This window comes from Cicer arietinum, chromosome 5, assembly GCF_000331145.2.
Source record: "Cicer arietinum cultivar CDC Frontier isolate Library 1 chromosome 5, Cicar.CDCFrontier_v2.0, whole genome shotgun sequence".
Lineage (NCBI taxonomy): Eukaryota > Viridiplantae > Streptophyta > Magnoliopsida > Fabales > Fabaceae > Cicer > Cicer arietinum.
In genome coordinates, this window is record NC_021164.2 from 4539340 (window position 1) to 4563373 (window position 24034).

Below are 24034 nucleotides of genomic sequence, written 5' to 3' on the forward strand. Positions count from 1 at the left end.
ATTGGATACGAGATGCACTGAAAATGAAGTCATTTTTAATTGAGAAGATTCATACTGATGAGAATGGTTCAGATATGATGACGAAGACCTTGCCTGTGTCGAAGATAATATGTTGTAGAAAGAAAGCTGGCATGGTTGAGCAGTACCTTCTCACTTGAGTCGTGAGAGGGAGATTTGTTGGGTGGGTTCACTCCCCAAGTGGAACCCACTAGTTTTATTAGTATTAGTATTATTATTATTGAAAAAAAAAGAAAGAAAAAAAAAGGGTATTATTGGGCTAGGCCCACGTGAAGGAAATAAAAGGGATTTAGAAATCCTAAGAATTAGTAGAACGAAAGAAAACGGCTGCCAGAGAAGAAAAATAAGGGTTTGGTTCCGATGGTGGTAACAGGTGTGTAGCAAACTTGCTCTGTTTGATCTACAAATTTAGTATGTTATTTATACCAATGAGTTTGTTATTTTAATATACAGTTTGAGTAGTTTTATCTTCTCTGAGAGTAACTTTGGCATACCCACTTTAGTGGAAGGTTGCTATTGTTGATTGATGTTTCCTATTGTTATTAGGAAGACTCTGGTGTACTCATTAATTACTATAGTGGAAGTTTTACTGGACTAGGTCCCATGGTTTTTATTCTCTCAATTTGTGGGAAGTTTTCCACGTTAAAATTGCATTTATCTCATATTTAATTTTCTGCCAATTATTTTTGCTCTGGAATTGTATTTTCTGTTTGGCCATTTATCTGCACAGGCGGGGGAAAAATATTCTGCATTATTGAGATAGTTATCGCTAATTAACCAATTTTAATGACCAATTAAAATTTTAAAAGCTGATATTTAACCAATTTTGTCAGTTGCGAGAAATGGAAAAATTGAATGACATTTTGATTCAACCAAATTGGTTATGTGGAATTGGCTCTGCACTATGAGTTTCCTTTTGGTTCAACCAAATTAGTTCTGTGTAATTGATTCAACCAAATTGAAAGACATTTTGATATGAATTATGATTTTCCTTATAATTACACTTGTATTCTCACGTATCTTGATGTAATTTGGATTTTGTATTGCACAATTTATGCTAACAATTGCAATTGAGATTTAAAATTAATACCATTTTAACTATGAGATTTCTGAGTTTTGTACTGCAGAACACAAAAAATTGAGCTAATATATCATTGAAGTGGGGCTTATGTAATTGTAACAAACCTTCACGTAAATATTGTGTGGAATCAATTGATATAAAACTTTTTGCACTTGTTCAAGTTTAGTTGGACACTTATTGCATTATACTAAGTGATTAAATTGCATAACTTAACAATCTTTCTAATGAGTCTCTTTAATAAAATTAGTTTTATTGAATGAATAATCATTGACAATCATCAATATGGTGGCCCTCACTTTTTGACAATCATCAATAACATAACCCAAGAAAGTGTCAAAACTATCGATGCAAAGTTGCAAAACAACCAAAACATAGAAAATGATTAAACCAGTAAACATAAATCAAAAAGACGCACACACAAAATCTATCACATTTTTAGTGTATAGAATATGCCTCATAGCAAAAGTCTCATAAAAATTGTCTAAAAGAAGTTGTGAAGTCTTAATGTGTTAACTTGACTTGATTGTGTCATTTGAGTTGTAGTTTGAAGAGTGAATTGAGAGTTTTTAGAGGACATTGGAATTGTGGAGATTAATTGACCTTCTTTAATATATCTTTTGGAAGAACTCATACTCTTCTCATATAAATAGAGAGTCTTGTGAAGTGTTTTATTATCTCATCCAATAGCAATTGTATGTAAGAGAACACTTGAGATAGTCTTTTTTTAAATGAGAGTATTATCATTTCTTATAACTTTTGGAGTGGGAGAGTTTGTAGAGTTATACACAATTTTGGGCGAGTTACAAATAATTGTAATCTTATTTAAGATAGTAAATATAATTGTTGAGGTGTTTTGGTGGACATGGGTAACAAATCATTGTAATCATGTGCTTTCTTATTCTTTTATTTGTGGTGTGTGTTCCCATATAAGATCCTAGGTAAATGTGTGGTTTTCGACAACAATAGCATCATAGATATTGCAGGGAACCTACCAAAGTTTAAGATTCCATTATTTGATGGAAATATTAATTTCAGAATTTGGAAATGTACGATTCAAGACCTGTTGGTGCAATAAGGTCTTGATCAAGCTTTAGAGAAAGAGAAGCCAACTTCCATGAGTGCAAGTGAATGGAGCAAAATCCAAAAGAAGGCTATAAGTACAATTCGATCGGTTCTATCTCTTAAGATCAAATACAAACTATTGAAGGAGACAACATAGAAAGCTCTATGGGAGAAGCTCGAGGACATCTATGTGTTGAAGTTGCTAACAAATCGTCTTTGTTTGAAAATTGAGTTGTATCAACTCAAAATAGAGATAATAGAAAATATCTATGACCATATCAATGCATTCAATCAGCTAGTGTGTCAATTGTTGAATGCAGATGATAAAATCTCCAACGGGGAGCAGGCGTTGCTCCTGTTAGCGTCACTACCTAAGTCCTACAAATCTTTGGTCCAAACTTTGCTTGTAGGGAAGACAACGCTGAAGTTAGATGATATGGCCGTTGCTCTATGTGAAAATGAGAAATGATAATATCAATGATGGAGATCATGCACTAGCAGTGGAAGGCTATTAACAAGGGACAAGTCACTCAAGAGAACAAGGTGAGCCAAGAGGAAGGTCGAAGTCTCAATCATGCCCACACCATGATATCTTTCAAGGTAAGTCTTATCATTCGATCTCCAACTTAAGATGTACAAAACATAGGTAGAGCTAAGGACCATAAACAAGCGTTGCGTGGGAGGCAACCCATGGTTTTAATTTTCCAAAATTTTCTTTTTTGTTTTGTAGGTTGAGCTATAATAAGAAAAATGCAGAAAAGAAGAGAAGGCATAAATTTTTTTGGCATGGCCATAATGTCCATTACGGTCGTAATGGTCCAACCCCCTGCACCTAAAAACAACGTCAAGGCAATAAGGATTATTGCCTGGCAGTAATGGCCATTATGGTTGTAATGTGTGCAAATGGCCACTTTCCACCACCACCATAATCTTGTGAGCTTTCTTAGCCCTTAAGTAACTAATTTACTTTTTACATTGAGGACAATGTTTGGTCCAAGCACGGGGGTACGTTTTTCTATTTGCTTGTCTGCTCAACATGTTAATTCTAGTTTTTTTTTTTTTAAAATAAAATAAGAATTAATTTCTCCTTGCTTGAAAGAAAACCTTTTGATATCCTTGATAGAGAACCATAATTTTTGTGCATGTTGTTGTTAAATAGGCAATGAACTCACCTTTTGAAGCCGCACTTTTAGCATAATCTCTCATTGCGTGTTCTCGTTGATTTAGCTACTAAATGTGAGTTTTGGGCTTACACAAGGGCTTGTGTTACATCATCAAGTATTATGTCCATTTATTTATTTTGAGTGATTATTCATCATTAATTGTGTTCTCTAGAACTTGACTTGGAACCATCTTAAGGCTAAATTTTCTTGTGCTCATATTTGAAGAAAAAGCACTACAGGTTTTTTTTTCTCTAGGCCTCATGACTTATTTTGTTTTATTTTACACTTTCCACTAGTTGCCCACTATGAGCCTTAATAAACTATTTTTCTTGGTCCCCTGCTTTATTGATAAAAATCATTCTTGGGTGTCCTTTTCAATATAATGGAGCAGCTTAGAAAAATAAAAATAAAAAGAAGAAAATAAAAAGAAAAAAAATTAGTCTCGATTTGAATGAACACAATAAGGTGTTCCACTCAGAATAACATATTTGACTGATGAAAAATTGTTTGAATAAGCTAAGCTCCAATTATTCAAAAATGTTACCTATAATCATATGTTTAATTTAATATAGCCTTTTGGAAATCCCTTTTTTCCCCCACCTATTGTCTCTTGGCCCCGATACAACCTTTAAAAGTGTTTTTGATTCATATATGCTCTCATGAGTTATGTGGTGAAGGTTTGGTTAATAGTCAAGCCTAAGGTAGGGCACTTTACATTGGTGAAATTTTGAGTGAATGACCATTACACTAAAACACTGAGAGAATTTGAGAGTTGATTGTCCTATTGATGATAATTATGTTTTCAAATGAGCCTAAATCACTAATTTGGAATCGAAGTTGGTTATCCTTTGGTTTTGGAATTTTTCTATTGCCTACACTTGAATCGAATGTTGAGTTCCCTATTCATAGTGTAGTTGGTCATAATTTGCTCATGTTATGTTGCTGGACTGTTTTTCTTATGTTAAATTTTGATGATTTTTTGTAATTAAAGCTCATGAAGGCATCTAGGACTATAAAATGACGAAAATACTCAGTTTTAGGCACATGTTCCTACTCATAATATCTTGTTACTCTAGCTTTTGTTATTGTATTTCTCTTAGCAAATTTCTAGTTTCAATAATATTCAATTTTTCATTTTTACTTTATTATGTTATTTTATATTTTTAATATTTTTATATTTAAGCTTTAATTCTACTATTATCATGTGTGAGTAGATCTTCCTTGTCTTCGAATCGTAGGATTTTCAATGATGAATCTCTAACAATTTCTATTTCTTTATGTCATGGGCATTGATCTTTTGATCTAATCTTAGTAAGAATTATGTTCATACTTGGATATCAAATAATATACCAAAAGGTAAATTTGATATCTGACCCATAAGATTGGACAAGATAATCAAATCATGACAATAGATTTTGGTTCTCTTGAAATCATTAAAGATATATTTTCTTAAAGGATTTTGTTAATTCATCAATCATAAAAATAGGTTGATTGTTAGTTTAAAATACACTTTTGCTATTTGAAAGAAGACATTGTTTTATAATTGTTTATAAAAAGTTTAACATCCATAACTTAAAGAATGTTAATTTTATTGTATTCATTATTGTCAAAAACTACAATCCCAACACTTTATTTTTATTACGAATTTTAATAAAAAAATCATTATCAACATTTACCGTTTTAATTAATATTATAATAAAGAATATTGATATTTATAACAAAGTTCTTATAAAAACAATAATTTTTACTACAGAAAATACCATGCACTTGTGATCCTATCCTCTACGAATACTTTTTGTGTTTGCAGAAAGAATTCTGCTTTTTATTTTTTGTTTTTATAAAAACAAATTCTCACACCACTGTTACATTATTTTATTTTTTAAAGTTGTCTTTTGTTTCTTCATTTTAATTTATTTAATAGTTTTCTCAAACCATTTTTTTAACCGCAAAAACAAAAACTGAACGCGACGGCGATTTAGATTCAGAAAGCGACGGCGAAACTGAATAATGAACCCTAATTTCTAAGCGACGGTGAGCCCTCCTTGAACACGTTTAGATTTCGATTCAGAATTTGACTTCTTGAACGCGATTCAGATTCACGATTTCCTGTCCTCCGCATTCGACTCCTTGAACGCGAAGAACCCTAATCCCTAATTCACGATTTAGATTGCAGTTCGATTCGCGATTCAGATTTCAGTTCATGCTTGTTTGATTTCCTCGCATTTACAGAATCACTGTAGATTGTAAGTTCCATTCTCTTCCAAATCATCTCAGTTTTGGATTTCCGTTTTTGTATTTGCTGAATGAAGATGATTTTGATTTCTGTTCGCAGTTAAGTTCCTTAAATCGCAGAATCACAGTAGCAAATAAGTTCCATTCTGATTTCAGTTTTGTTCATTGACCCTTTATCAAATTAGTTGCACATGTTGATGTTACTATGTTTATGGTTCTGTTATTGTGTTTCTGGTACAGCAATAATGTACTGCTGCTGCATTTTATGGTTTCTTGTGTTTTTAAACTGTGTGTGATATTGTGAACTGGATATGAAGTGTTCTGTTTCGATCTTGATTTGATCCTTTAAAGGGGTATTTTAAACATTCTTCAAAATTTGCAGGTTTATAATGGCAGTGATTCAAGCAGTACAATACACAATAAATTAAGTTGAAAGATCTAAAAACCTCACTAGTTCAGTAGTTTGGTTTAATTTTGATATTGGTGTTGATTGTGGTATTTTTAGTAAAGGGCATTTTGATATTTTTTAGTAAAGGGCATTTTGATATTGGTATAAACTGATTTAATTTGTGAATACTCATTGTCCTTGTCTTTTACTTTTCTTGAGTAATTTTGCTTACAATTTGTTAATGTCAAGAATATCAATTCAGAGATCGGAATATGGTTTGGTATTCTTTTTCTACTCTTGTGGTTAAATGGTTTATTTGAACATGAAAGAATCTTGGTAGTTAGTAATTTTATGATGCTATCATCATGAATTTTTTGGATTTAACTTGCTGCTATACTTTATGCATGGTGTATATGGGTCACTGGAAGTTGAATATGGTTGTTTACTAATTAAGGGTATTTTGAAATAATGAACTTATGTGGCTAGTAGGTGTAGTAATTAGTATGGCTGGTTGTAGTAGTATATATATGGTAAATATGCAGCTGGTATTGAATTTTAGTAAAATTCATATAGGTGCCTCTAATTTTAATTATAAGTTATATTGCTCAGGGAGTTTGGTGTGCAAAGTTGAATGGGAGGTAATTGCTTAGAATTTTAATGTTTGATTGATCGAGTATCTTTTGACACAACTCTGTTGTAATTAATGAGCACTTCTGTGGCAGCACATAGATTCAGTAAGTATAGAACTTACAATGATAGCAACTATTATGGGTTTTGGTCTTTTGAATGATGTTTGATGAAAGCAACTATTATGACGACAAAATCCCTTAGCCTTGAAACTTCAAACTGAACTCAAAATTTCATTCTAGTTTACTTATGTCTTATAATAACTTTTTATAAGTCAGTAAGTATAGAACTTAATCGATGAATGCTTTGTTTTTTTATACAGCTTTAGAAGTGATGTGGCAATGTGTTACTTGTAGAACCTAAGCTTATTGGTGTTATTTGTAGCTTTGTGTTTTCTGATATATGTTGAAGTGCATCTTCTAACACTATTAACTTTACGTCTTTTTATGCAACGCAGAAAGTAAATAATGTCTGTTATCTGCTTTTGTAATAAGTCCGGTTTTTAATTAGATGACCTGACCCGGTTTATTCCTTTCTCTACTCTAGGGTTTGTCAAAAGCAGAACGGCGCTGAGGGGAAGTTAAAAAGAGGGAAGAGAAAGAAGAAAGAATGTCGAGCAAGAAGAAACGCAAACAAAGCGATAGCGATGAATATGACGACATTTTTTTCTACCGATACTGTGCTTCATCGTCAAACAATAACCAAGCTCAGATCCAAGCCCATGTCCAAGCCCAACCCAAATCAAACAACAGAGAATCAAGCGTTGGAGGAACAGGAGAACCATTAGCACCATCAAAATCAACCTTATACGTTTCAAATATAGATTACTCGCTAACAAACTCCGACCTACACACTCTCTTTTCAACTTTCGGTAAAATCGCCCGTGTAACCGTTCTTAAAGACCGTCACACGCGCCTCAGCCGTGGTGTTGCTTTCATCCAATTCGTTTCCCGTCACGACGCCCAACGTGCTGTAACTGAAATGAACAAAAAAATCCTTAATGGACGGACAATAACCGCCTCTATTGCTGCTGACAATGGACGCGCACCAGAGTTTATTCGCAAGCGCGTGTATAACACGGAAACTGCCTTGTGCTTCGAGTGTGGGGAACATGGTCATTTATCGTATGAGTGTCCTAGGAATCAGTTGGGATCGAGGTCGCGGCCTCAGCCTAAGAAGCCGCGTCGTGGGCTCAACTGGAACAAGGACATAGAGGAGGAGGAAGATGAAGAGGAAGAGGGTGGGGATCGGTTTGATGAAACATGGGCTTCTGTGGTGGATGATGGAGCGTGTGAGAGGTTGTTGGGTAGGAATGAGTTTAGATGATAAGTAGAGGAAGAAGAAATGGAAGAGAGCTGGGTACTTCAGTGATGAGAGTGGTTATGATGATGATTAATCGATCATGTACATGGAGCATTGATGGAAGGTGTGTCTAGTATCTGACATCTACGGATGTGGTTATATTAAATTACTTATAGGCTTTTACATTACTACTGGTGTCGACGCATCAATGTCGTGTTGTGTTCAGTAGTGTTAGTTATTGTGGTAGTCATTAGACGGTGAATTCATGATGAGCATTTTTGCATTGGCTCTATTTCGGTAACTGATGAATGATGGATGTGTCTCTTATATATGGGCTTAATTTAGCATTCGGTATACATATAGAACAAATGAAATATCCTGTCATGCCTGTTTGGTTTTTAAATTGCAATTGTGGTTATGCTACGATGTTTGATATGTAAAAAATTGTAGTCAAATGTAGCTGATGCAAATGCAATGCTGGATTGTACGCAGTTGTTGAGATCTTCAAAAGCATTACTCTTATGTTATGCTCTGTTCCATTCTAGCTTATGTAAGCATGATCTTACTACATGGCCCTGGGAAGTAATTGAACAGATAACATCTCTGAAGTTTCAGCTATTTTTCACTACATCAATTAAGTGAAAATAAAAGGACTATTGCAATTAAGCCAAAAATAAACTTAAAATTTGGCCCTCCTGATTTGAAATTCTAGCTCCGTCCGTGTCAATACCCATGTTACAAAGACAAAGCTCTCCTCTCTCTCTAAAAATTAAGGTTTGATGGTTTCCATTTTGCCAAAGCATCGCCTCCCCTCATGTAGGTGTAGGGGTCTCTCCTCTACCTTCGAAATTTATCTCCTCCATTATAGAGGTTGACCCCTCCCCTGTGGAGGTTCCTCTCCCATCTCTCTGAATTTTTCTTCCTTCTTTTTCATTCCTTTTAAATCTTTCATCTCTATGGTTTCCTTCCTTTGTACCACCACCAACCTCCTCCATCATGGTTTCTCTTCCTTCCGCCAACAACCCCCTTGCCCGAATCAAGGTTATTGATGCAATCTTAGATCTGAATCCAACTTCACCAACCAATTGTTCAAAGTTGTGGTCATGAAAAACGACCGTCAAAGAAGCCACCGCCATTGAAAAACGAAATGTATCATGACCCTATAGTCGATCTGTGCGCCCATAAGGCAAAAAAATGATCTTTAATTAGATAGGTTTAAAGTCTGTAGTTCCTCACCTCAACCTAGTTATCATGTGTGGAAGAAATTTATTTGATTGTTTGGATTAAGTTATTAGTTTGATGTTGCTCTATTGGGTTCTAATTTCTCAAAATTTATTGATTCTCAAATCTTGATTGACTTAAATAGTTGTGTTTTTTTTTTTTTTTAAATGTGAATGAAAAATGTCGAAACACGTCATGTTTTTCTATGTCTGCACTTTCTTTATCAATGATGTTTTCAAGCCATGTTCATTCCATATTGTTTCCTTTTCATCCATTCACATATTTTCTTCTCATTTTCCAAGTTTGTTATAGTATAAAACAATTTATATAATTTAAGCAATTGTTCTATACATATTATTACTATAACTTTTTCTATAAAAAAAATTACTGTAACTTTGGAATACCTGAAAACACATTAAACATCAATAATTTGTTTACACAATAATTTTAGTGACAATACTTGTATTTAACTTTTATCGGACAATTTTGCCTTCAAACTTCAATGTATGTTTAATTTTTCATTTGGATTAACTAAATCACAATGAATCGGCATAATTGTCAATTACACCGTAAAACCAAACATACACTCAAAGGAATAAAAGTAACTTTTGCTTCGCATTAAAATTTTGAACTAATTTTTGCATCAAATTTGCTTTCAATTTCAGAATAAAAACATTGAAGTATATAAATCACTTTACTTCTAGCTTAGTCGTAACTAAATCAATTTACTCATAATTACGTTTAACAAAGCTCACCAAAACACACCACGATTTATTAATATTATAAATTTCACTTTTCACACTATAAAACGTGTTCAAGTTGGAAACAATCTGCAATATCCTCCATGTTACTTCATTTCTAATTTATTAGAGAAGTATATTAGCTACATTAATGCAAGGAAAGCCTTATGCACCAATAATGGTATACCAACTCAAGAGATGGATACAAAAACTACATTGGTGTAGTAGAAGGATTACAAAGAAGGATCTTTTTGTAGAATCTACGGTGCTAGAAATGACTGAGATATTCGTTGCTCCGAATGAAAAGTCTCTTCTTCCTCTATTATATCGCCTCTGTTGATTTGAGCTTATTTTACACATGTATCCGATCACATACAAAAACATTTATTGCATCTGAATTGATGCTTCATTTCTGCTAGTAAGATATGAGGCATCTACCTGACCTCAGATTGTTTGTTCAGCTTGTTCTTGTTTATCTGTCAGTTGGCTTCTAAGGAAGTCGAGAACTGATAGCCGCTATAGAAGGATGGAAATTTTGAAGTTAATTTCAGAATCTTATGTGGAAATGCAACGTAAAATGAAAATTGCAACTAGAAGAGTTGTTTATACAATAAGTTTAAATCTTTGGTATCAACGTGACCCTGGCAAACCCAATGTGATACCAAACATAAACCAAAAATGTTATTATAAAAGACAAATATTAGTGGTAAGTTTGTTGGGAGGTTGTTAGCAAACCTAGACCTTCTTCATCTACTCAACTCATACTACTAAGCTACACCTTCGGAGACGTAAAAACGATTGTTTATATCACTAGCAAGTTACTAAAAGTGAACTACATAATAAAATTGTATATCTAACAAACTAGAAAATTCTAAATAATACTACTTTTTCTGAAGTGGATTAAACTTTGCAGTTGTAAAAAGTCATTAAAAGCTGTAAATAATGTGAACACTTCGCACTAGGCTTAATGTGAACGCTTTACGAAATAAATTTTTGTAGAAGGAAAATTTAGCAATCTATCATCTAACCATTGAATCAAGTTATAATATTATCTTTATACTCATGTTTGCAGTTTAAATCATACACTATCTGTTAAAATAAAGTAATGCAATGTACCGTCAAATCAACTAATTTCAAATTTATATGAAAATTTATAGGCCTAATTTAATTCAATTGGACGCAATCAAATAGTTAAAATTTACCATCTTTCTTTATCTCTTTGCAGATATATATATATATATATATATATATATATATATATATGAGTGTGTTAGTGAGGAGCAATTAAGTTACTCCATCAGTAACTCTTGCCAATATTTATTACATTTTATGCAACGAGTGATTAAACAGACTAACTCTACAAAAATTACTCCTGATTTCTCCTCTATATATAGACACGCACTGCGTACATGTCTATGGTTGGGTTATGGATGAGGAAACTGGGGATCCTGATTGGCTGCAGTTGGCAGCCCCTACACTCACGCAGTCGACATCAGTAACTGTCCGATCTTGACCGGACGGTCCAAATTTAAGCTCGGTATTTTAAATTATAAAATAAAAATTAAAGACTGTCTTTTTGGACGGTCTGATCAAGATCGAGCATCCATCAATGTCCCTGACTTCAGTAAATGCAGGAGAGGTGGACAACAATAAATCCAAATTCGGAAACTGGAGGGAGAATACAATATAGTACTTCATTTTTTTTATATTAGTAAAAACTTACCCGTTGCTCAAGTCCACTGGCATCAGATTTCAATGTAAGAGATTCCAGCATATCTATGGCTTCTTGAAATCCATCACTAGCCGACTTTTCATCACCTAGATTTTTGTCCACATCCGCTACTTTTGCGAGAGAAACAGCAACATCTAAGACCTAAATTGTCATAAACAATTAAAAAGGTTAATTTCAAGAACTCGTATTTTATTTTTCACTAGCACGCAAACAGGCACTGATGTGCTGGTCTCTCGGTTTTTATCGTTCTGCCTTTTTTCTTCCCCTCTTCATTTCTGTTACTGTTTTGTGTTTTATCATTTTCATGGACAAATCTCTGAAATAAGGAAACAAAGTAAAAGTGTGTTAGTGAGGAGCAATTAAGTTACTCCATCAGTAACTCTTGCCAATATTTATTACATTTTATGCAACGAGTGATTAAACAGACTAACTCTACAAAAATTACTCCTGATTTCTCCTCTATATATAGACACGCACTGCGTACATGTCTATGGTTGGGTTATGGATGAGGAAACTGGGGATCCTGATTGGCTGCAGTTGGCAGCCCCTACACTCACGCAGTCGACATCAGTAACTGTCCGATCTTGACCGGACGGTCCAAATTTAAGCTCGGTATTTTAAATTATAAAATAAAAATTAAAGACTGTCTTTTTGGACGGTCTGATCAAGATCGAGCATCCATCAATGTCCCTGACTTCAGTAAATGCAGGAGAGGTGGACAACAATAAATCCAAATTCGGAAACTGGAGGGAGAATACAATATAGTACTTCATTTTTTTTATATTAGTAAAAACTTACCCGTTGCTCAAGTCCACTGGCATCAGATTTCAATGTAAGAGATTCCAGCATATCTATGGCTTCTTGAAATCCATCACTAGCCGACTTTTCATCACCTAGATTTTTGTCCACATCCGCTACTTTTGCGAGAGAAACAGCAACATCTAAGACCTAAATTGTCATAAACAATTAAAAAGGTTAATTTCAAGAACTCGTATTTTATTTTTCACTAGCACGCAAACAGGCACTGATGTGCTGGTCTCTCGGTTTTTATCGTTCTGCCTTTTTTCTTCCCCTCTTCATTTCTGTTACTGTTTTGTGTTTTATCATTTTCATGGACAAATCTCTGAAATAAGGAAACAAAGTAAAATCTAAAAATATTTGAAGTTGCAAAACTTCCTTTTCCTTGTCAAAGCAAGTGATTCATGTAATATGTCTAGAAATGAATCTAACTAACATGATTGGTGGAAATTGTTTATCAATTGCAGACCGCAGAAAATAACAATTTGTTCAAATTCCGCTATACAAACGTGTTATAATGCCGCTATAGCAGCTATTTGACAACATTTTGTACTAAATATTGTATCGCGGAACAATAGCAATTAGTTTAAATCTCACATTACGCGATAGCACTATAGCCGTTATTTAACAACACTAAAATCACAGCCATGAAACATTTGGTGAGTAAATAAGCTCCTAAGCTAAAATCCACAAACTAAAGCAAGTTATAAAACACTAGTGTTAAGTTTAATTCAGATATACACGGATAGTATTAACCAACCTGAGGTGAAACATTTGAATTATTCTTGACAAACTCACGGCGAACATTTAAGGATTGAAAATAGTACGATCTTGCAGCTGGAAGGTCCCCGTCATAATATTTAAGATCGCCGATTTTATTAAGTGAAACGGAAAGTGTATGTGTAATCTGTAAGGTAACAAGTTCAAATAAATAAATTGATAACAAACAAAAGCAGCTTGATTTTGCCATTTATTGTTTTTCATCGGAGCTGGAAAAAAAAAGGTTCTGACTTAATAACCTCCAAATCGTCTTTTGGCAACTTTGACAGAAATTCAACACTTTCTTCAAAATAAGTAACTGCAGAACTGCTGTTGCCCATTGCTCGGCTGCAGAAAATTAAAATAAACATGAAGATCACAACTTATTTCCATTAAACATGTCATTAAACTATACTCTTTTTGTGATGCAATAAGAAATAATATTAGAGATTAATGAAACAAGCACTGTTGTCAATCACAGGTTGTGGAAAATAGAAGTTTGCTCAAATTCTGCAATGCTACAGTGCTATAGCACTTTTTACTAAATAGCGTATCGCAAAACAACTGCGATTAGTTCAAATTCTGCAATCTATTTGACAACACTGAAAACAAGGGAAGAGTAGACAATAAGAAAGAAAACAAAAGGCCGAAAAAACAACAAAAAGATAAATAATCTATTGAAATGTCCACCATCATTATCAAAACCGCTCTAAAATAATGATTAACTATGCACCAAAAAGAGACTAAAAGGCACACTACATTTCATTAAAGACTTAAGAGCACAAAATATTTCCCTGTATGAATCATTAACAGCCAATTATTTGAAAATACAATGTTGCAACTATATTCTAATGGGTTTAGGACCTGTTTCAAAGTGGGAGAGAATAGGAAAACTAGCAAAAACTAATATGGAGCTTCTTCCAAGTTCCAACCAAAGTAGCTAATTCTTTCTATTCACCAAAAACTGCTTAAGCAGCATAGCAAATTGCAGAGTTGACAATGCATTAGAGATAGTGGATACAATGGAAATAATTTCTAGTACACACATAGATAATCGAAATTCAATGTCCCTCATTACCAAAGATGATTTGGATTCAGCATATTAATTTTCCAATCTCCACCTACTCTAAGCATCCCTATTTATTTTTATCATTCTTGGTCTCAATCTAGTTATATTTAGTTTTACTCTTTGCACCAGTATTTTGACCATGCCTTTGTATCTTTGACTGTTCTAACCTCAATCAATTAAACTTCTGACATATATTATTATTATATTTAGTTAAAATTTCTCCATCTTTCGCTAAGCAAGAACCGTATAAGTAAACAATATGTGATCGTAGAACACAGTGATAATATATCCTACTAACAACTAAAACCAACAAATATGAAGAACAAACTCCAAATATAAGAAGATGGAATGAAAAATAAATATACATTTTAATCAGTTGATATGAACATTTTATACGAACATATATTGATTAATCAGTTGATATGAGCATTTTATATACATTTTTATGTTTCGTGCAAAGTAGTTTTATTGGCTGGTTATTTTATCACTTCTTGAAACAGCTTGGATTGACATTCTATTAACTCTAGTTATCCTTTGGATAAACTACACTGTAGTACTATACTTTCTGTGTATTACACTCGTTCGGTAACTTTTCACACCCCCAAACCAACTCTAACTCGAGGAAGAGCAAGTCTTAAAAAACTACATATGCAATAACCCTCTTAACTTCTGACTGAAAAAACATAATAAAGGAGAACAAGAAAACATACCAGCAGTCACCAAGCATACCCAAGACTGCTCCAAGTTGCGAACATAACTCTGAAGTGTTACCAACTTTTTCTATCTGATTACGAACGTCTTCTGCACATAGGTTGAGTCTTGATTTGGCACTTTCTAGATTCTGAGCACGGAACGCCTGTTTTTAAATTGCATATGGTAAAATGCTCATTATCAAGTGGTCAAACAAAGTAAAAAATAAACTTGGTAAAACAAAAATCAGCAGCTTCAGCAGAGCAAGGGTCCCCATCAAAAAATGCAATATCCAGATAAAGTATTAAACATCAAATGATATTACCAGCCCAGCATGTATCAAATTTCAAAAGTAATCAACATTATCACTAGTCACCACTTTCATTGTGGATGATAATCTACGAAACATTGACTCAAACATGGACACCATACACAATTCTAACACGGACACGTAGACATCAGTAATAATTTGAGAAAACAAAAATGATTAAAGGTAATCAAATGTGTCAGTGTCAGACATTAGACACCCTTCAACTTGATGTATCGATGCCTCATAGATGATAATAGTTAATGAAAAAATAAAGTTTCAAGGATCTTTCTCCATTTAAACCTTCATATACCAATATTTCATCTGCATTTACATTTGAAAAAGGACATACTTACCCTCATGGCCTGTTGCACTAAGAAAGAACCTCTTTCCAAAGACACATCCTCATATATGACAGGCTTATTCTCTGCCGCTTCTTCGCCTTTGTCTAAATTAACAGACCTTTTGATCCTAGCATGACCTTCAATAAAGCGATCGACTACACCTTGAAGATCAGCATCAGGCTCAATCTTCACAATATCAGCCCCACATAACGGACAATCCTTAAAGCGCGATACACATGCTCTAACATCAAATACGCATAAAATCATAAACGAGCCAAAAACATCATATGCAATGAAAAACACAATATAGATTCGAGGGCCGTGATACATACTTGCAGAAAACATGAGAACAAGGCACACATTTGCTGGTTTCATAGAGAAGTGCTTGGCATACCATACAACTAAGAGGACCAATCTTAAATGTTTGTGAGTCATATCCCAAAGGACACTTTGGTGAAACACTAGCTGAGTCATTAACCTCTTTCTTCACCTTACTTTCATGCTCTGCATGATGTTTATTTGAGTTTTCACCCGATTTTTTAGAAGCATTATTATCATCCGGCCGAGGAATTTTAACGAAGGGACAAACCGGTGTCATATTGAATCTCCACAACAACAAGAACCTACAAAAACAACATCTTTTCATTCAGTTAACTAAGAAAAAGAAATCCTATATAAACAACATTTTGAATAAATTCTTAGCTTATAAAAAAAATGTGCAACCAAAAACACAAAAACTAATCAATCTTCATTAATTATAGACACAAATTAAAATGACAAAATAAAAACCTATCAAATTAAAACATATAGAAGTGAACAATTTAAGTTAATTATATTCTTACAACAAATAAAATATCAATTAAATCTCCACACAAAAAATACCTCGAATAGAATCACAAAAAAAAAAAAATCGTTCTTTGAGCATTACCCAGAAAGTCAAAAGAGAAAAATCGCATCACAAATGAAATTAGACAAAATTTCATCATCAATTTTCAACTGGGTATACTAAAATAAAACCAAGATTCAATATTTTTTTCAAAATAATAAAAATAAAGATGGGAATGTTACAGGATTAGGCGAAACGAAACACGAAGTTGAACGAAACGCCGTCGTTGCAGGGAACTTTGATGTTTGATTCTGTTTGTAAGAGAGTTGTGCGATGAATTCTGAGAAAAATATGGATTGAATAATGCGGTTGGTTGGAGATTGAAGTTGAGCTTATCTTTTATATTTCGATGTTAGTCCCTAATTAATATGTATTTAATAAAAACCTCATAAAACCAAAATAAAAAAGCATGATAAATAAATAAGAGTTTAATGGATTCATAGAAAATAAAATAAGATGATGTATTATTGGTGTAGAATAGTTTTACAATGATATATCTAATGAGAAATTGTGATATTACCACATAATTTAACTTTGTAATTGCAATTTGAAGATAAGTATAATATTTGGTCAGTGAAGTTATCTAGTGTGAATTCAATTTTTTTTTTTTTAAAAAAAAGTTTTTTTCATAAAATGTTAAAAGAATTTAATGGTTATATATTGCCAGAATTACAATGATTTATCTTGCCATATAGTTATATTTTGTAATTTTTTTTTTTAAATAATCACCATATCCTTTAATTTGATTAGACGTTGGTGTAAAATTAATTTATAGTGACGGTGCATTTTATATTTTTTCATAAACTATTATTAAGATGAAAGTTTTTTTTTTAAAAGAGTTTTGACCAAGTATTTAGGAGATTTGTCTCATAAGGTGAAATGAGGGATATTCAACTCCAGGGTGGTTATTTTTTGTCAATATTGTTCAAAGATGCAAATGAATTTGCCAAGGGTGTCTTTAGTACAGCGGCGAACACGAGATGAGAGGTGAGAAAAGGGAAGTAGAAACATGTTTGATTCAAATGAGAGAAGGGGAAGAGAGAAGAGACATTTAAATGATGTTTTAGTTGTATGAAGCTCCTCTCTCCACATCCTCCTAAAATAGAGGAAGAGCAAAATCAACATAATGAAGGATTTCACTCTCTCCCTTCTAAAATTTGAACTAAACACAAAACTTAAACATATTTCCTTCCCTCCTCTCCAAAACCCTTCAACCAAACACACCTAAGTGTTGTGACAAATGCCAAAGGGTGGGGAACATCTCTAGGCAGACAAGAAATGCACTTGAAAAAATTCTAGAAATATAATTGATTAATGTATGTGAGGTTAATTTTATTAGTCATTTCTCACCTTTATTTGGCAAATGAGACATCTTTGTGGCAGTGGATTATGTATCCAAGTGGGTGAAGCTATAATATTAACTACAAATGATATGAGGGTAGCTACTAACTTCTTGCAAAATAATAATATATTACGACTCATTTATGTAACGAATTATTTGAAAGGTTGTTTGTCAAAATATGGAGTGAGGGTAGCTACAACTTACCATCCAATGTAGTGATCAAGCATAACTCTCCAATAAAGAGATAAAGGGGATGAACATAGTGCAAAACTCGCAATAAAAACATAAGAAATAGATGTTTGAATTCTATTTTAAAACTTTTTGCTAAGTTAAAATAGTTTGACAAATTCTTTTGCAAACAGAGTATAAATTTAAAAACGTTTTTGAAATCTCCTTTGAAATAAGCAACTATAAGATAAACATAAAGTTAAGGGAAAGAAGATAAATACAAAGATTTATTTTAGTTTACCGACAAATTGGTAATTATGTCCACTCTCTTCATCGTGTGTGTGTGTGTATATATATATATTAATTGTTTTACTTTTTAAAAGCATTATATATAAATTTTGATATACTTTATATGTCAATTAGGAGAACATTTATAAACAATATAATAAATTATTATAGAGACTATAAATATATAAACCAAAATAAAATTTTAAATGATGTTTAATGAAATTTTTCATAAAATAACTCCTTATATATAAACAAAAATAGAGACTGTTAAAGTATATAAATTTTTTGTACGAACTCAACTATAACTCTTTTTAATAACTAACAACAAATATTAATATCATAAATTTTAATAATATTTTTAAAAAAATAGTAATATTAAAATCAATAAATTTTACATGTGTTTCAAATTTTTATTTATCATATATTATATAAACAACATAATTGCTATTTTTTTTAAACAAATCTATAATAACATTTTGAATGACGAGTTTTTTATATATTTTAAAAATAATATAAAAATATCTTATATTTATAATATTACATATTTTGCTATCTATATTTAAAATGTATAAAATATTATCTTAATGTCGGGTAGTGTCTGACTTGAAGCTTTCACACAACTAAGAACTCTTCGAAGTAAACACAATATCACCACTGTCAAAATAAAAATTCAATAATATTCATTAAATAAATAACTTCAAATCAAAATAAAATTAAATATATAATATAAACTTACTGAAATCCAAGATAGTAGAGAAAAAACTTGGAGAAATAATTTTTGTAGAGAGAATGTGGAGAGAAAATTTAGAGAGAAACTTTAGAGAGAAGGTAGAAATAAAAAATGATAAGAGGAGTGAAGTGATATTTATAGAAAATTCTTGATCCTTTGTGGCGGCCAAAGCAGCCAAAAATCCAATGGTAACCCAATCCTTTAACGGTCAGAAAAGAAGGCATTTGTTGTTGTCTTTGCAACCACAAAGTGCAACAGAACAATGAGCATTTGTGGCGGCTTTTGCAGCCAAAAAGTGCAACGGACAACTGATTTTGTGGCGGCCTGGGCGGCCACAAATGGCTTGCCTTTGTGGCGGCCTTTACCCTTATAAATGGTTGATTTGTGGCTGAAAAAGCTCTCACAAAGGACTACAATTTCAGCTGGATTTTGTGGCGGCCTAAGCCCTCACAAAATCACAACGTTGTCATTTTGTGAGGGCTTAGGCAGCCACAAAATCCAGCTGAAATTATAATCTTTTGTGAGGGCTTTTTCAGCCACAAATAAAGACCAATTTGAATTTTAGTATTTGTGAGGGTTTTTTCGTTCACTAATTTGTGAGGGTTTTTTTCGGCTACAAAATATTTGTAAAGTTGACCACAAATGGAGTGTTTTCTTGTAGTGATAAGACAATAGCTCATTGACGCTTGCTTAACCATAAGATTATATTTTCTCCAACGAATTGATAGCTACACTAGTGTTTTTTCTCTCAATTCCATTGTTAGCATAGTCAACATCAGAAAACCTATTAACTTGTAATCAAGTGATTTCTTATACAACAAACTAAGATTAATTGTCTCTTTCAAATATCTATATATTCTTTTAACAACAGCTATATGTGATTATCTAGGATCATATTGAAACCTACCACATAAACATCCACTAAATGGAATATTCGATCTTAAAGAGATCAAATAGAGTAAAGAACCTATCATGCATTTGTACTTTTTTTTATCTAACATTTATTTTACTTGATTCATCTTTGTTAAGAACTCGACTATGATACATAGGAGTGACTATAGGTTTGCATTCTTCCATTTTGAACTTTTAGAAAAATTCTTTAATTCACTTTGTTTGATGAATGTAAAGACTTTTTGAGCATGTTTGATTTAAATTCCAAAAAAAAATTTAAATTCTTTCATCATGTTTATTTCAAACTCTACATTAATTTGAAAAACTTTCAACAAAAATTTTCATTAATAAAATTAAATATAATAATATCACCATATATTTGAGCAATAAAAAGATATATTGCAATAGATTTTATTGGGTTAAAACTTTCTGCACTTATCTAAATATAAAAAAAATACATAAATATTATATACATTGATAATGTGGGTAGAAAATAAATATTTTGATATTTTATTCAGCAAAAAGTGTTTTTTGATCATTATCATATAATTACCAAAAACAATCTTGATAAAATACTTTAATCGAAATAAATAAATTACATTTAAACTATAAATTATCTCTGACACATATAGCGATACTAGTATATCTATGAAATAAAGATACCAATAAAAATACACTACTATTACAACAACAAAAATGAAAATACACTATTAACCAACCTTCTATAAATATTTGACACATAATAAAAAATAAAGGTAACTTTGTCTTTTCAAAAATTTATTCCACTACTTTTTGCATTCTCTCTCATTTCACTATTTCTTCTTTAAAAAATATGCTCACTCGTCATTGCAAGAATGAAAGAGAGTGTAAGCTCTATGCTCATTTGTTTTTATGCCATTTTTTGCATTGTGTTCTACTCTTTACGCTTTATTTTTCTATATATTTTTTTGGTACTTTTATTGAATTAAATAATATTTATAAAATCTGAATTCAATGTTAGGCATTTTTTATTATATTTATATTTAATTAGTTTATTTTTAAAGATGTAAATACCTTTAAAAATATGTAAAATCTAATATATATATATATATATATATATATATCAAAGAGTATTTCAAAGAGTATTTTGTTAGCACTCTTCATAATTCGTTATAAAATGAGAATGCTCGTAAATCGTCAAGAAACCAATCTAAGTATGTTGTTAATAAAAAGACAATTTGGAAAACTACATGGAAATAACAAATGTTCATAATAAATAAACAAAGTTTCTGATGCACAAGATCAGCTTGAGCTGTAGGTGCAGAGCATACTTAGTCTGTAGAAATAAGATAATAATCCAAGATATTAAAACATGAATAAGATTAATACTTACAATGGTTTTGGAACACTAAAAATAAAATATTACAAGTTTTTGAAATATTGGAGACACTCAAGATTTCTAAGAGAATATTTCTCGCTGTATCCAACTCTGATTTTGAACTGAAGAGGAGTCTTCCTTATAGAGAGAAAGGATCCCGTTTCTGCTGCATTATGAAGTGGAGGAAATGATGAGATTCCTTCTACTTTCGGTGCCACTTTTGACTTTTGGTGCCGATGGCAGACAAATGTCAAACAACTTTTCCTTTTTGCTTTTTGCTTTTCAGAAAGAAAATATTCATTTGTCGGGTTTTTTTTTAAGTTCGAAATCAATTTTAGGCTAGACCCGTTACATGATATGCTAGACTATTTTTTGTTAAGTTCGAAATCAAATTTGGGCTAGGCCCATTACATGATATGCTAGACTTTTTTTTTTGTTTGAGAATTTTAATATTACATTTTTTATATGGGCCAAAAGTATTGGGCCATTGTATTCATTTTATGGGTAACAAAATGCTGAAACAGTCATCTTCGTTGTCATTTTCCAAATTAATGGTGTCTTATGAAGCGTTGCCTGAGGAAGGTTTTGAGGATTAGGCCTTGCTTTTGAGAAGTTGGGCCATGATGTCAAAGTATTCCTCTTCGGATTTTTGCGCTGCTAATTGTGTTTGGGCAAATGATTTTTGGGCCAAGAATTGAGTTGCCATTGGGTCTGGTTTCTTCATTCCTTGCCTTTGGAGCCATGTCGACACAACTTGTTTTTTGATACTTGGTGGAATAGAGAATTTTTTCCACCATCTGACTTTGAATCATCTGACGAGGATTGTTTGGGCCTCTTTTTGGTCAATTTCAAAATACCAGGCTAATACCATGGCAAAAAGAATTTGGTAGAGAATAGCATCAGAGGGGGAAAAATGTGTTCTCTATATGTTGGTTTGTAATGAGTTTTGTATAATTGGAAGCTATCTTGGACTTCCGGTTTCAAGACATCTAGAATGGAGCCATAGAATTTCCACCAATGGGCACACCATTGAGGGATTTTGAAAGGTTCCATGGTAAGGTTAAAGAAAAATAGCCAAGTATGACTAAATTTCTGGTTTTGAATGAGGAAAACATTGTACCAGGCATGTTGATAGTCTCAATAATTGAAAGTCCTACAATGGTTTATTGTGGTTTTGAAATCAAGTGGGAACTGTTTTGGTGTGTAAAGGTTTTATCCCCATTCTTAAGGTGGGATGATTTTGTGGATTTTGGCAGTTGAATAGGCTACTAGGCATTCTTTTGGGTTGTCTTGAATTGTTACAGATCTTGTACATTCAAGAATAGATTTACAGTAAGGCTGAATTTTGATAAATCCCATGGTTTAAAAACCTAGCCATCTGGAAAAATCTTTGAGATGACTAATTTAGGATTTTTATTATAAAAGTGATCCTCGATTGTCCAAATGTTTTGATATTCTGTTTTGACAAAATACTCAGATTTTGGTTTAAACAAAGTAATTTGAGAATCATTTGGATTTAAAATAATTTTTGAAGTTTCTCCTTGTGAGAGTTTTGAAATTATTTTACAAGACGGTCCCTCTTGTGAAGGTTTGAAATAATTTTTTTAGAAGGTTTTTTTTTGAAGATTCTCCCCTTTCTTGTCTCAGAAAAGATGACAGTTCTATTTGGAGAGATTCAATCTCTTTTTGGTGCCTGTGGAGTTTTGCAATTTTTTGGAGTTGAAGGTTTTCTTCAATTGAGTTTTTTATCTCCTAAAAATTATCAGGTCCAGCTATTTGTTAGCTGGCAAGCCATTTTTGAATTTAGTTTTGGGCTTCATCTTCTTCAACAGCTTGTGCCCAAGACCTGATAGGTTTTGCAGATGAGATGGGTTTTGAGTTTTCTTGTGGTTGGTCTTTTTGGACCTCAATTCTTTTGGATTTTTTGGGCATCACTCAAGTCCTGTTTTGGAGAAATTCTCTGGTTAAAAAATCTAGAATTGAGTTTTGGTCTTCTTTAATAAATTCAATTTCAAAATAAAAAATACTAAGGATTGCTTGCCATCTGGCAAAAATTTGTGTTTGATGCAATATTTCAAACATCTTTTTGTAAAACTTCTTTCGCAGATTTACAATCACTTTGAAATTTTGTAATACACATGACAATGGAAAGGATTTCTTTTTAGATTGTAGAGTAATTCTTTTGGCAATCATTCCAGTGTGCAGATGTAAACTGTACAATGCATTCTTTGTTATTTGTTTTTTGTTTAAGAATACCCCCACATCCTATATCTGATGTATCTGTTTCAACAATCTTTTGGGCTGATGGGTCAGCTAAATGCAAGCAAGGTATTTCTTTAACCTGTTTTTTTTTTTTATTATTTGAACTATTTTGGTATGCTTTTTTTACCATGCCACGTGTTTTTTCTTTAACCTATCATGGAGAGGTTTTGCTATCCTATTAATGTTAGGACAAAAATCTAGTACATAGTTCAAACTTCCTAAAAATCTTTGTAATTGTGTTTTATCAAGAATTTTGTCAGGAAATTTATCCGCAAAACTTAAGGACCTTTCAATAGGGGTAATAGTACCTTGAGAGATATAATGTCCTAAAAAACGGATTTTTGTTTGAAAAAGTGTAACTTTGGATTTTGAAACAACCATTCCATTTTTCTTAGTGATCATTAAGAATTATTTAAGGTGTTTGAAATGTTGTTCAATGGTTTTTGAAAAAATTAAAACATCATCAATATAGACAATGCAAAATATTGAAAATGGATTAAAAATTTCATTCATAATTCTTTGAAATTATGAAGGAGCATTTTTTAATCCAAATGGCATTAATGTCCACTCATGTTGG

The 24034-nt window shown here is 32.2% G+C and overlaps 2 protein-coding genes across 3 annotated transcripts; one reads left to right on the forward strand and one right to left on the reverse strand.

The window, feature by feature from the left end:
• Positions 1-5214: 5214 nt before the first annotated feature.
• On the forward strand, positions 5215-8296 carry LOC101498059 (U11/U12 small nuclear ribonucleoprotein 31 kDa protein). 2 transcript variants are annotated; one of them, XM_012712182.3, is made up of 3 exons: positions 5215-5355; positions 5491-5567; positions 7118-8296. In XM_012712182.3, the coding sequence occupies exon 3, from the start codon at positions 7181-7183 to the stop codon at positions 7895-7897; it is 717 nt and encodes a 238-aa protein (XP_012567636.1). In that variant the 5' UTR covers positions 5215-5355; positions 5491-5567; positions 7118-7180; the 3' UTR covers positions 7898-8296. The 2 variants fall into 2 exon arrangements, with proteins under 2 accessions (XP_012567636.1, XP_004516521.2); XM_004516464.4 differs by having other exon boundaries at positions 5267-5567.
• Positions 8297-9845: 1549 nt separating this feature from the next.
• LOC101498396 (protein NCA1) lies at positions 9846-16756 on the reverse strand. The gene is made up of 8 exons (XM_004516465.4): positions 16602-16756; positions 15866-16156; positions 15546-15774; positions 14903-15048; positions 13384-13471; positions 13125-13271; positions 12365-12514; positions 9846-10350 (listed from the first exon to the last, which is right to left on the reverse strand). The coding sequence occupies exons 2-8, from the start codon at positions 16129-16131 to the stop codon at positions 10279-10281; spliced, it is 1098 nt and encodes a 365-aa protein (XP_004516522.1). The 5' UTR covers positions 16132-16156; positions 16602-16756; the 3' UTR covers positions 9846-10278.
• Between the last annotated feature and the right edge of the window lie 7278 nt (positions 16757-24034).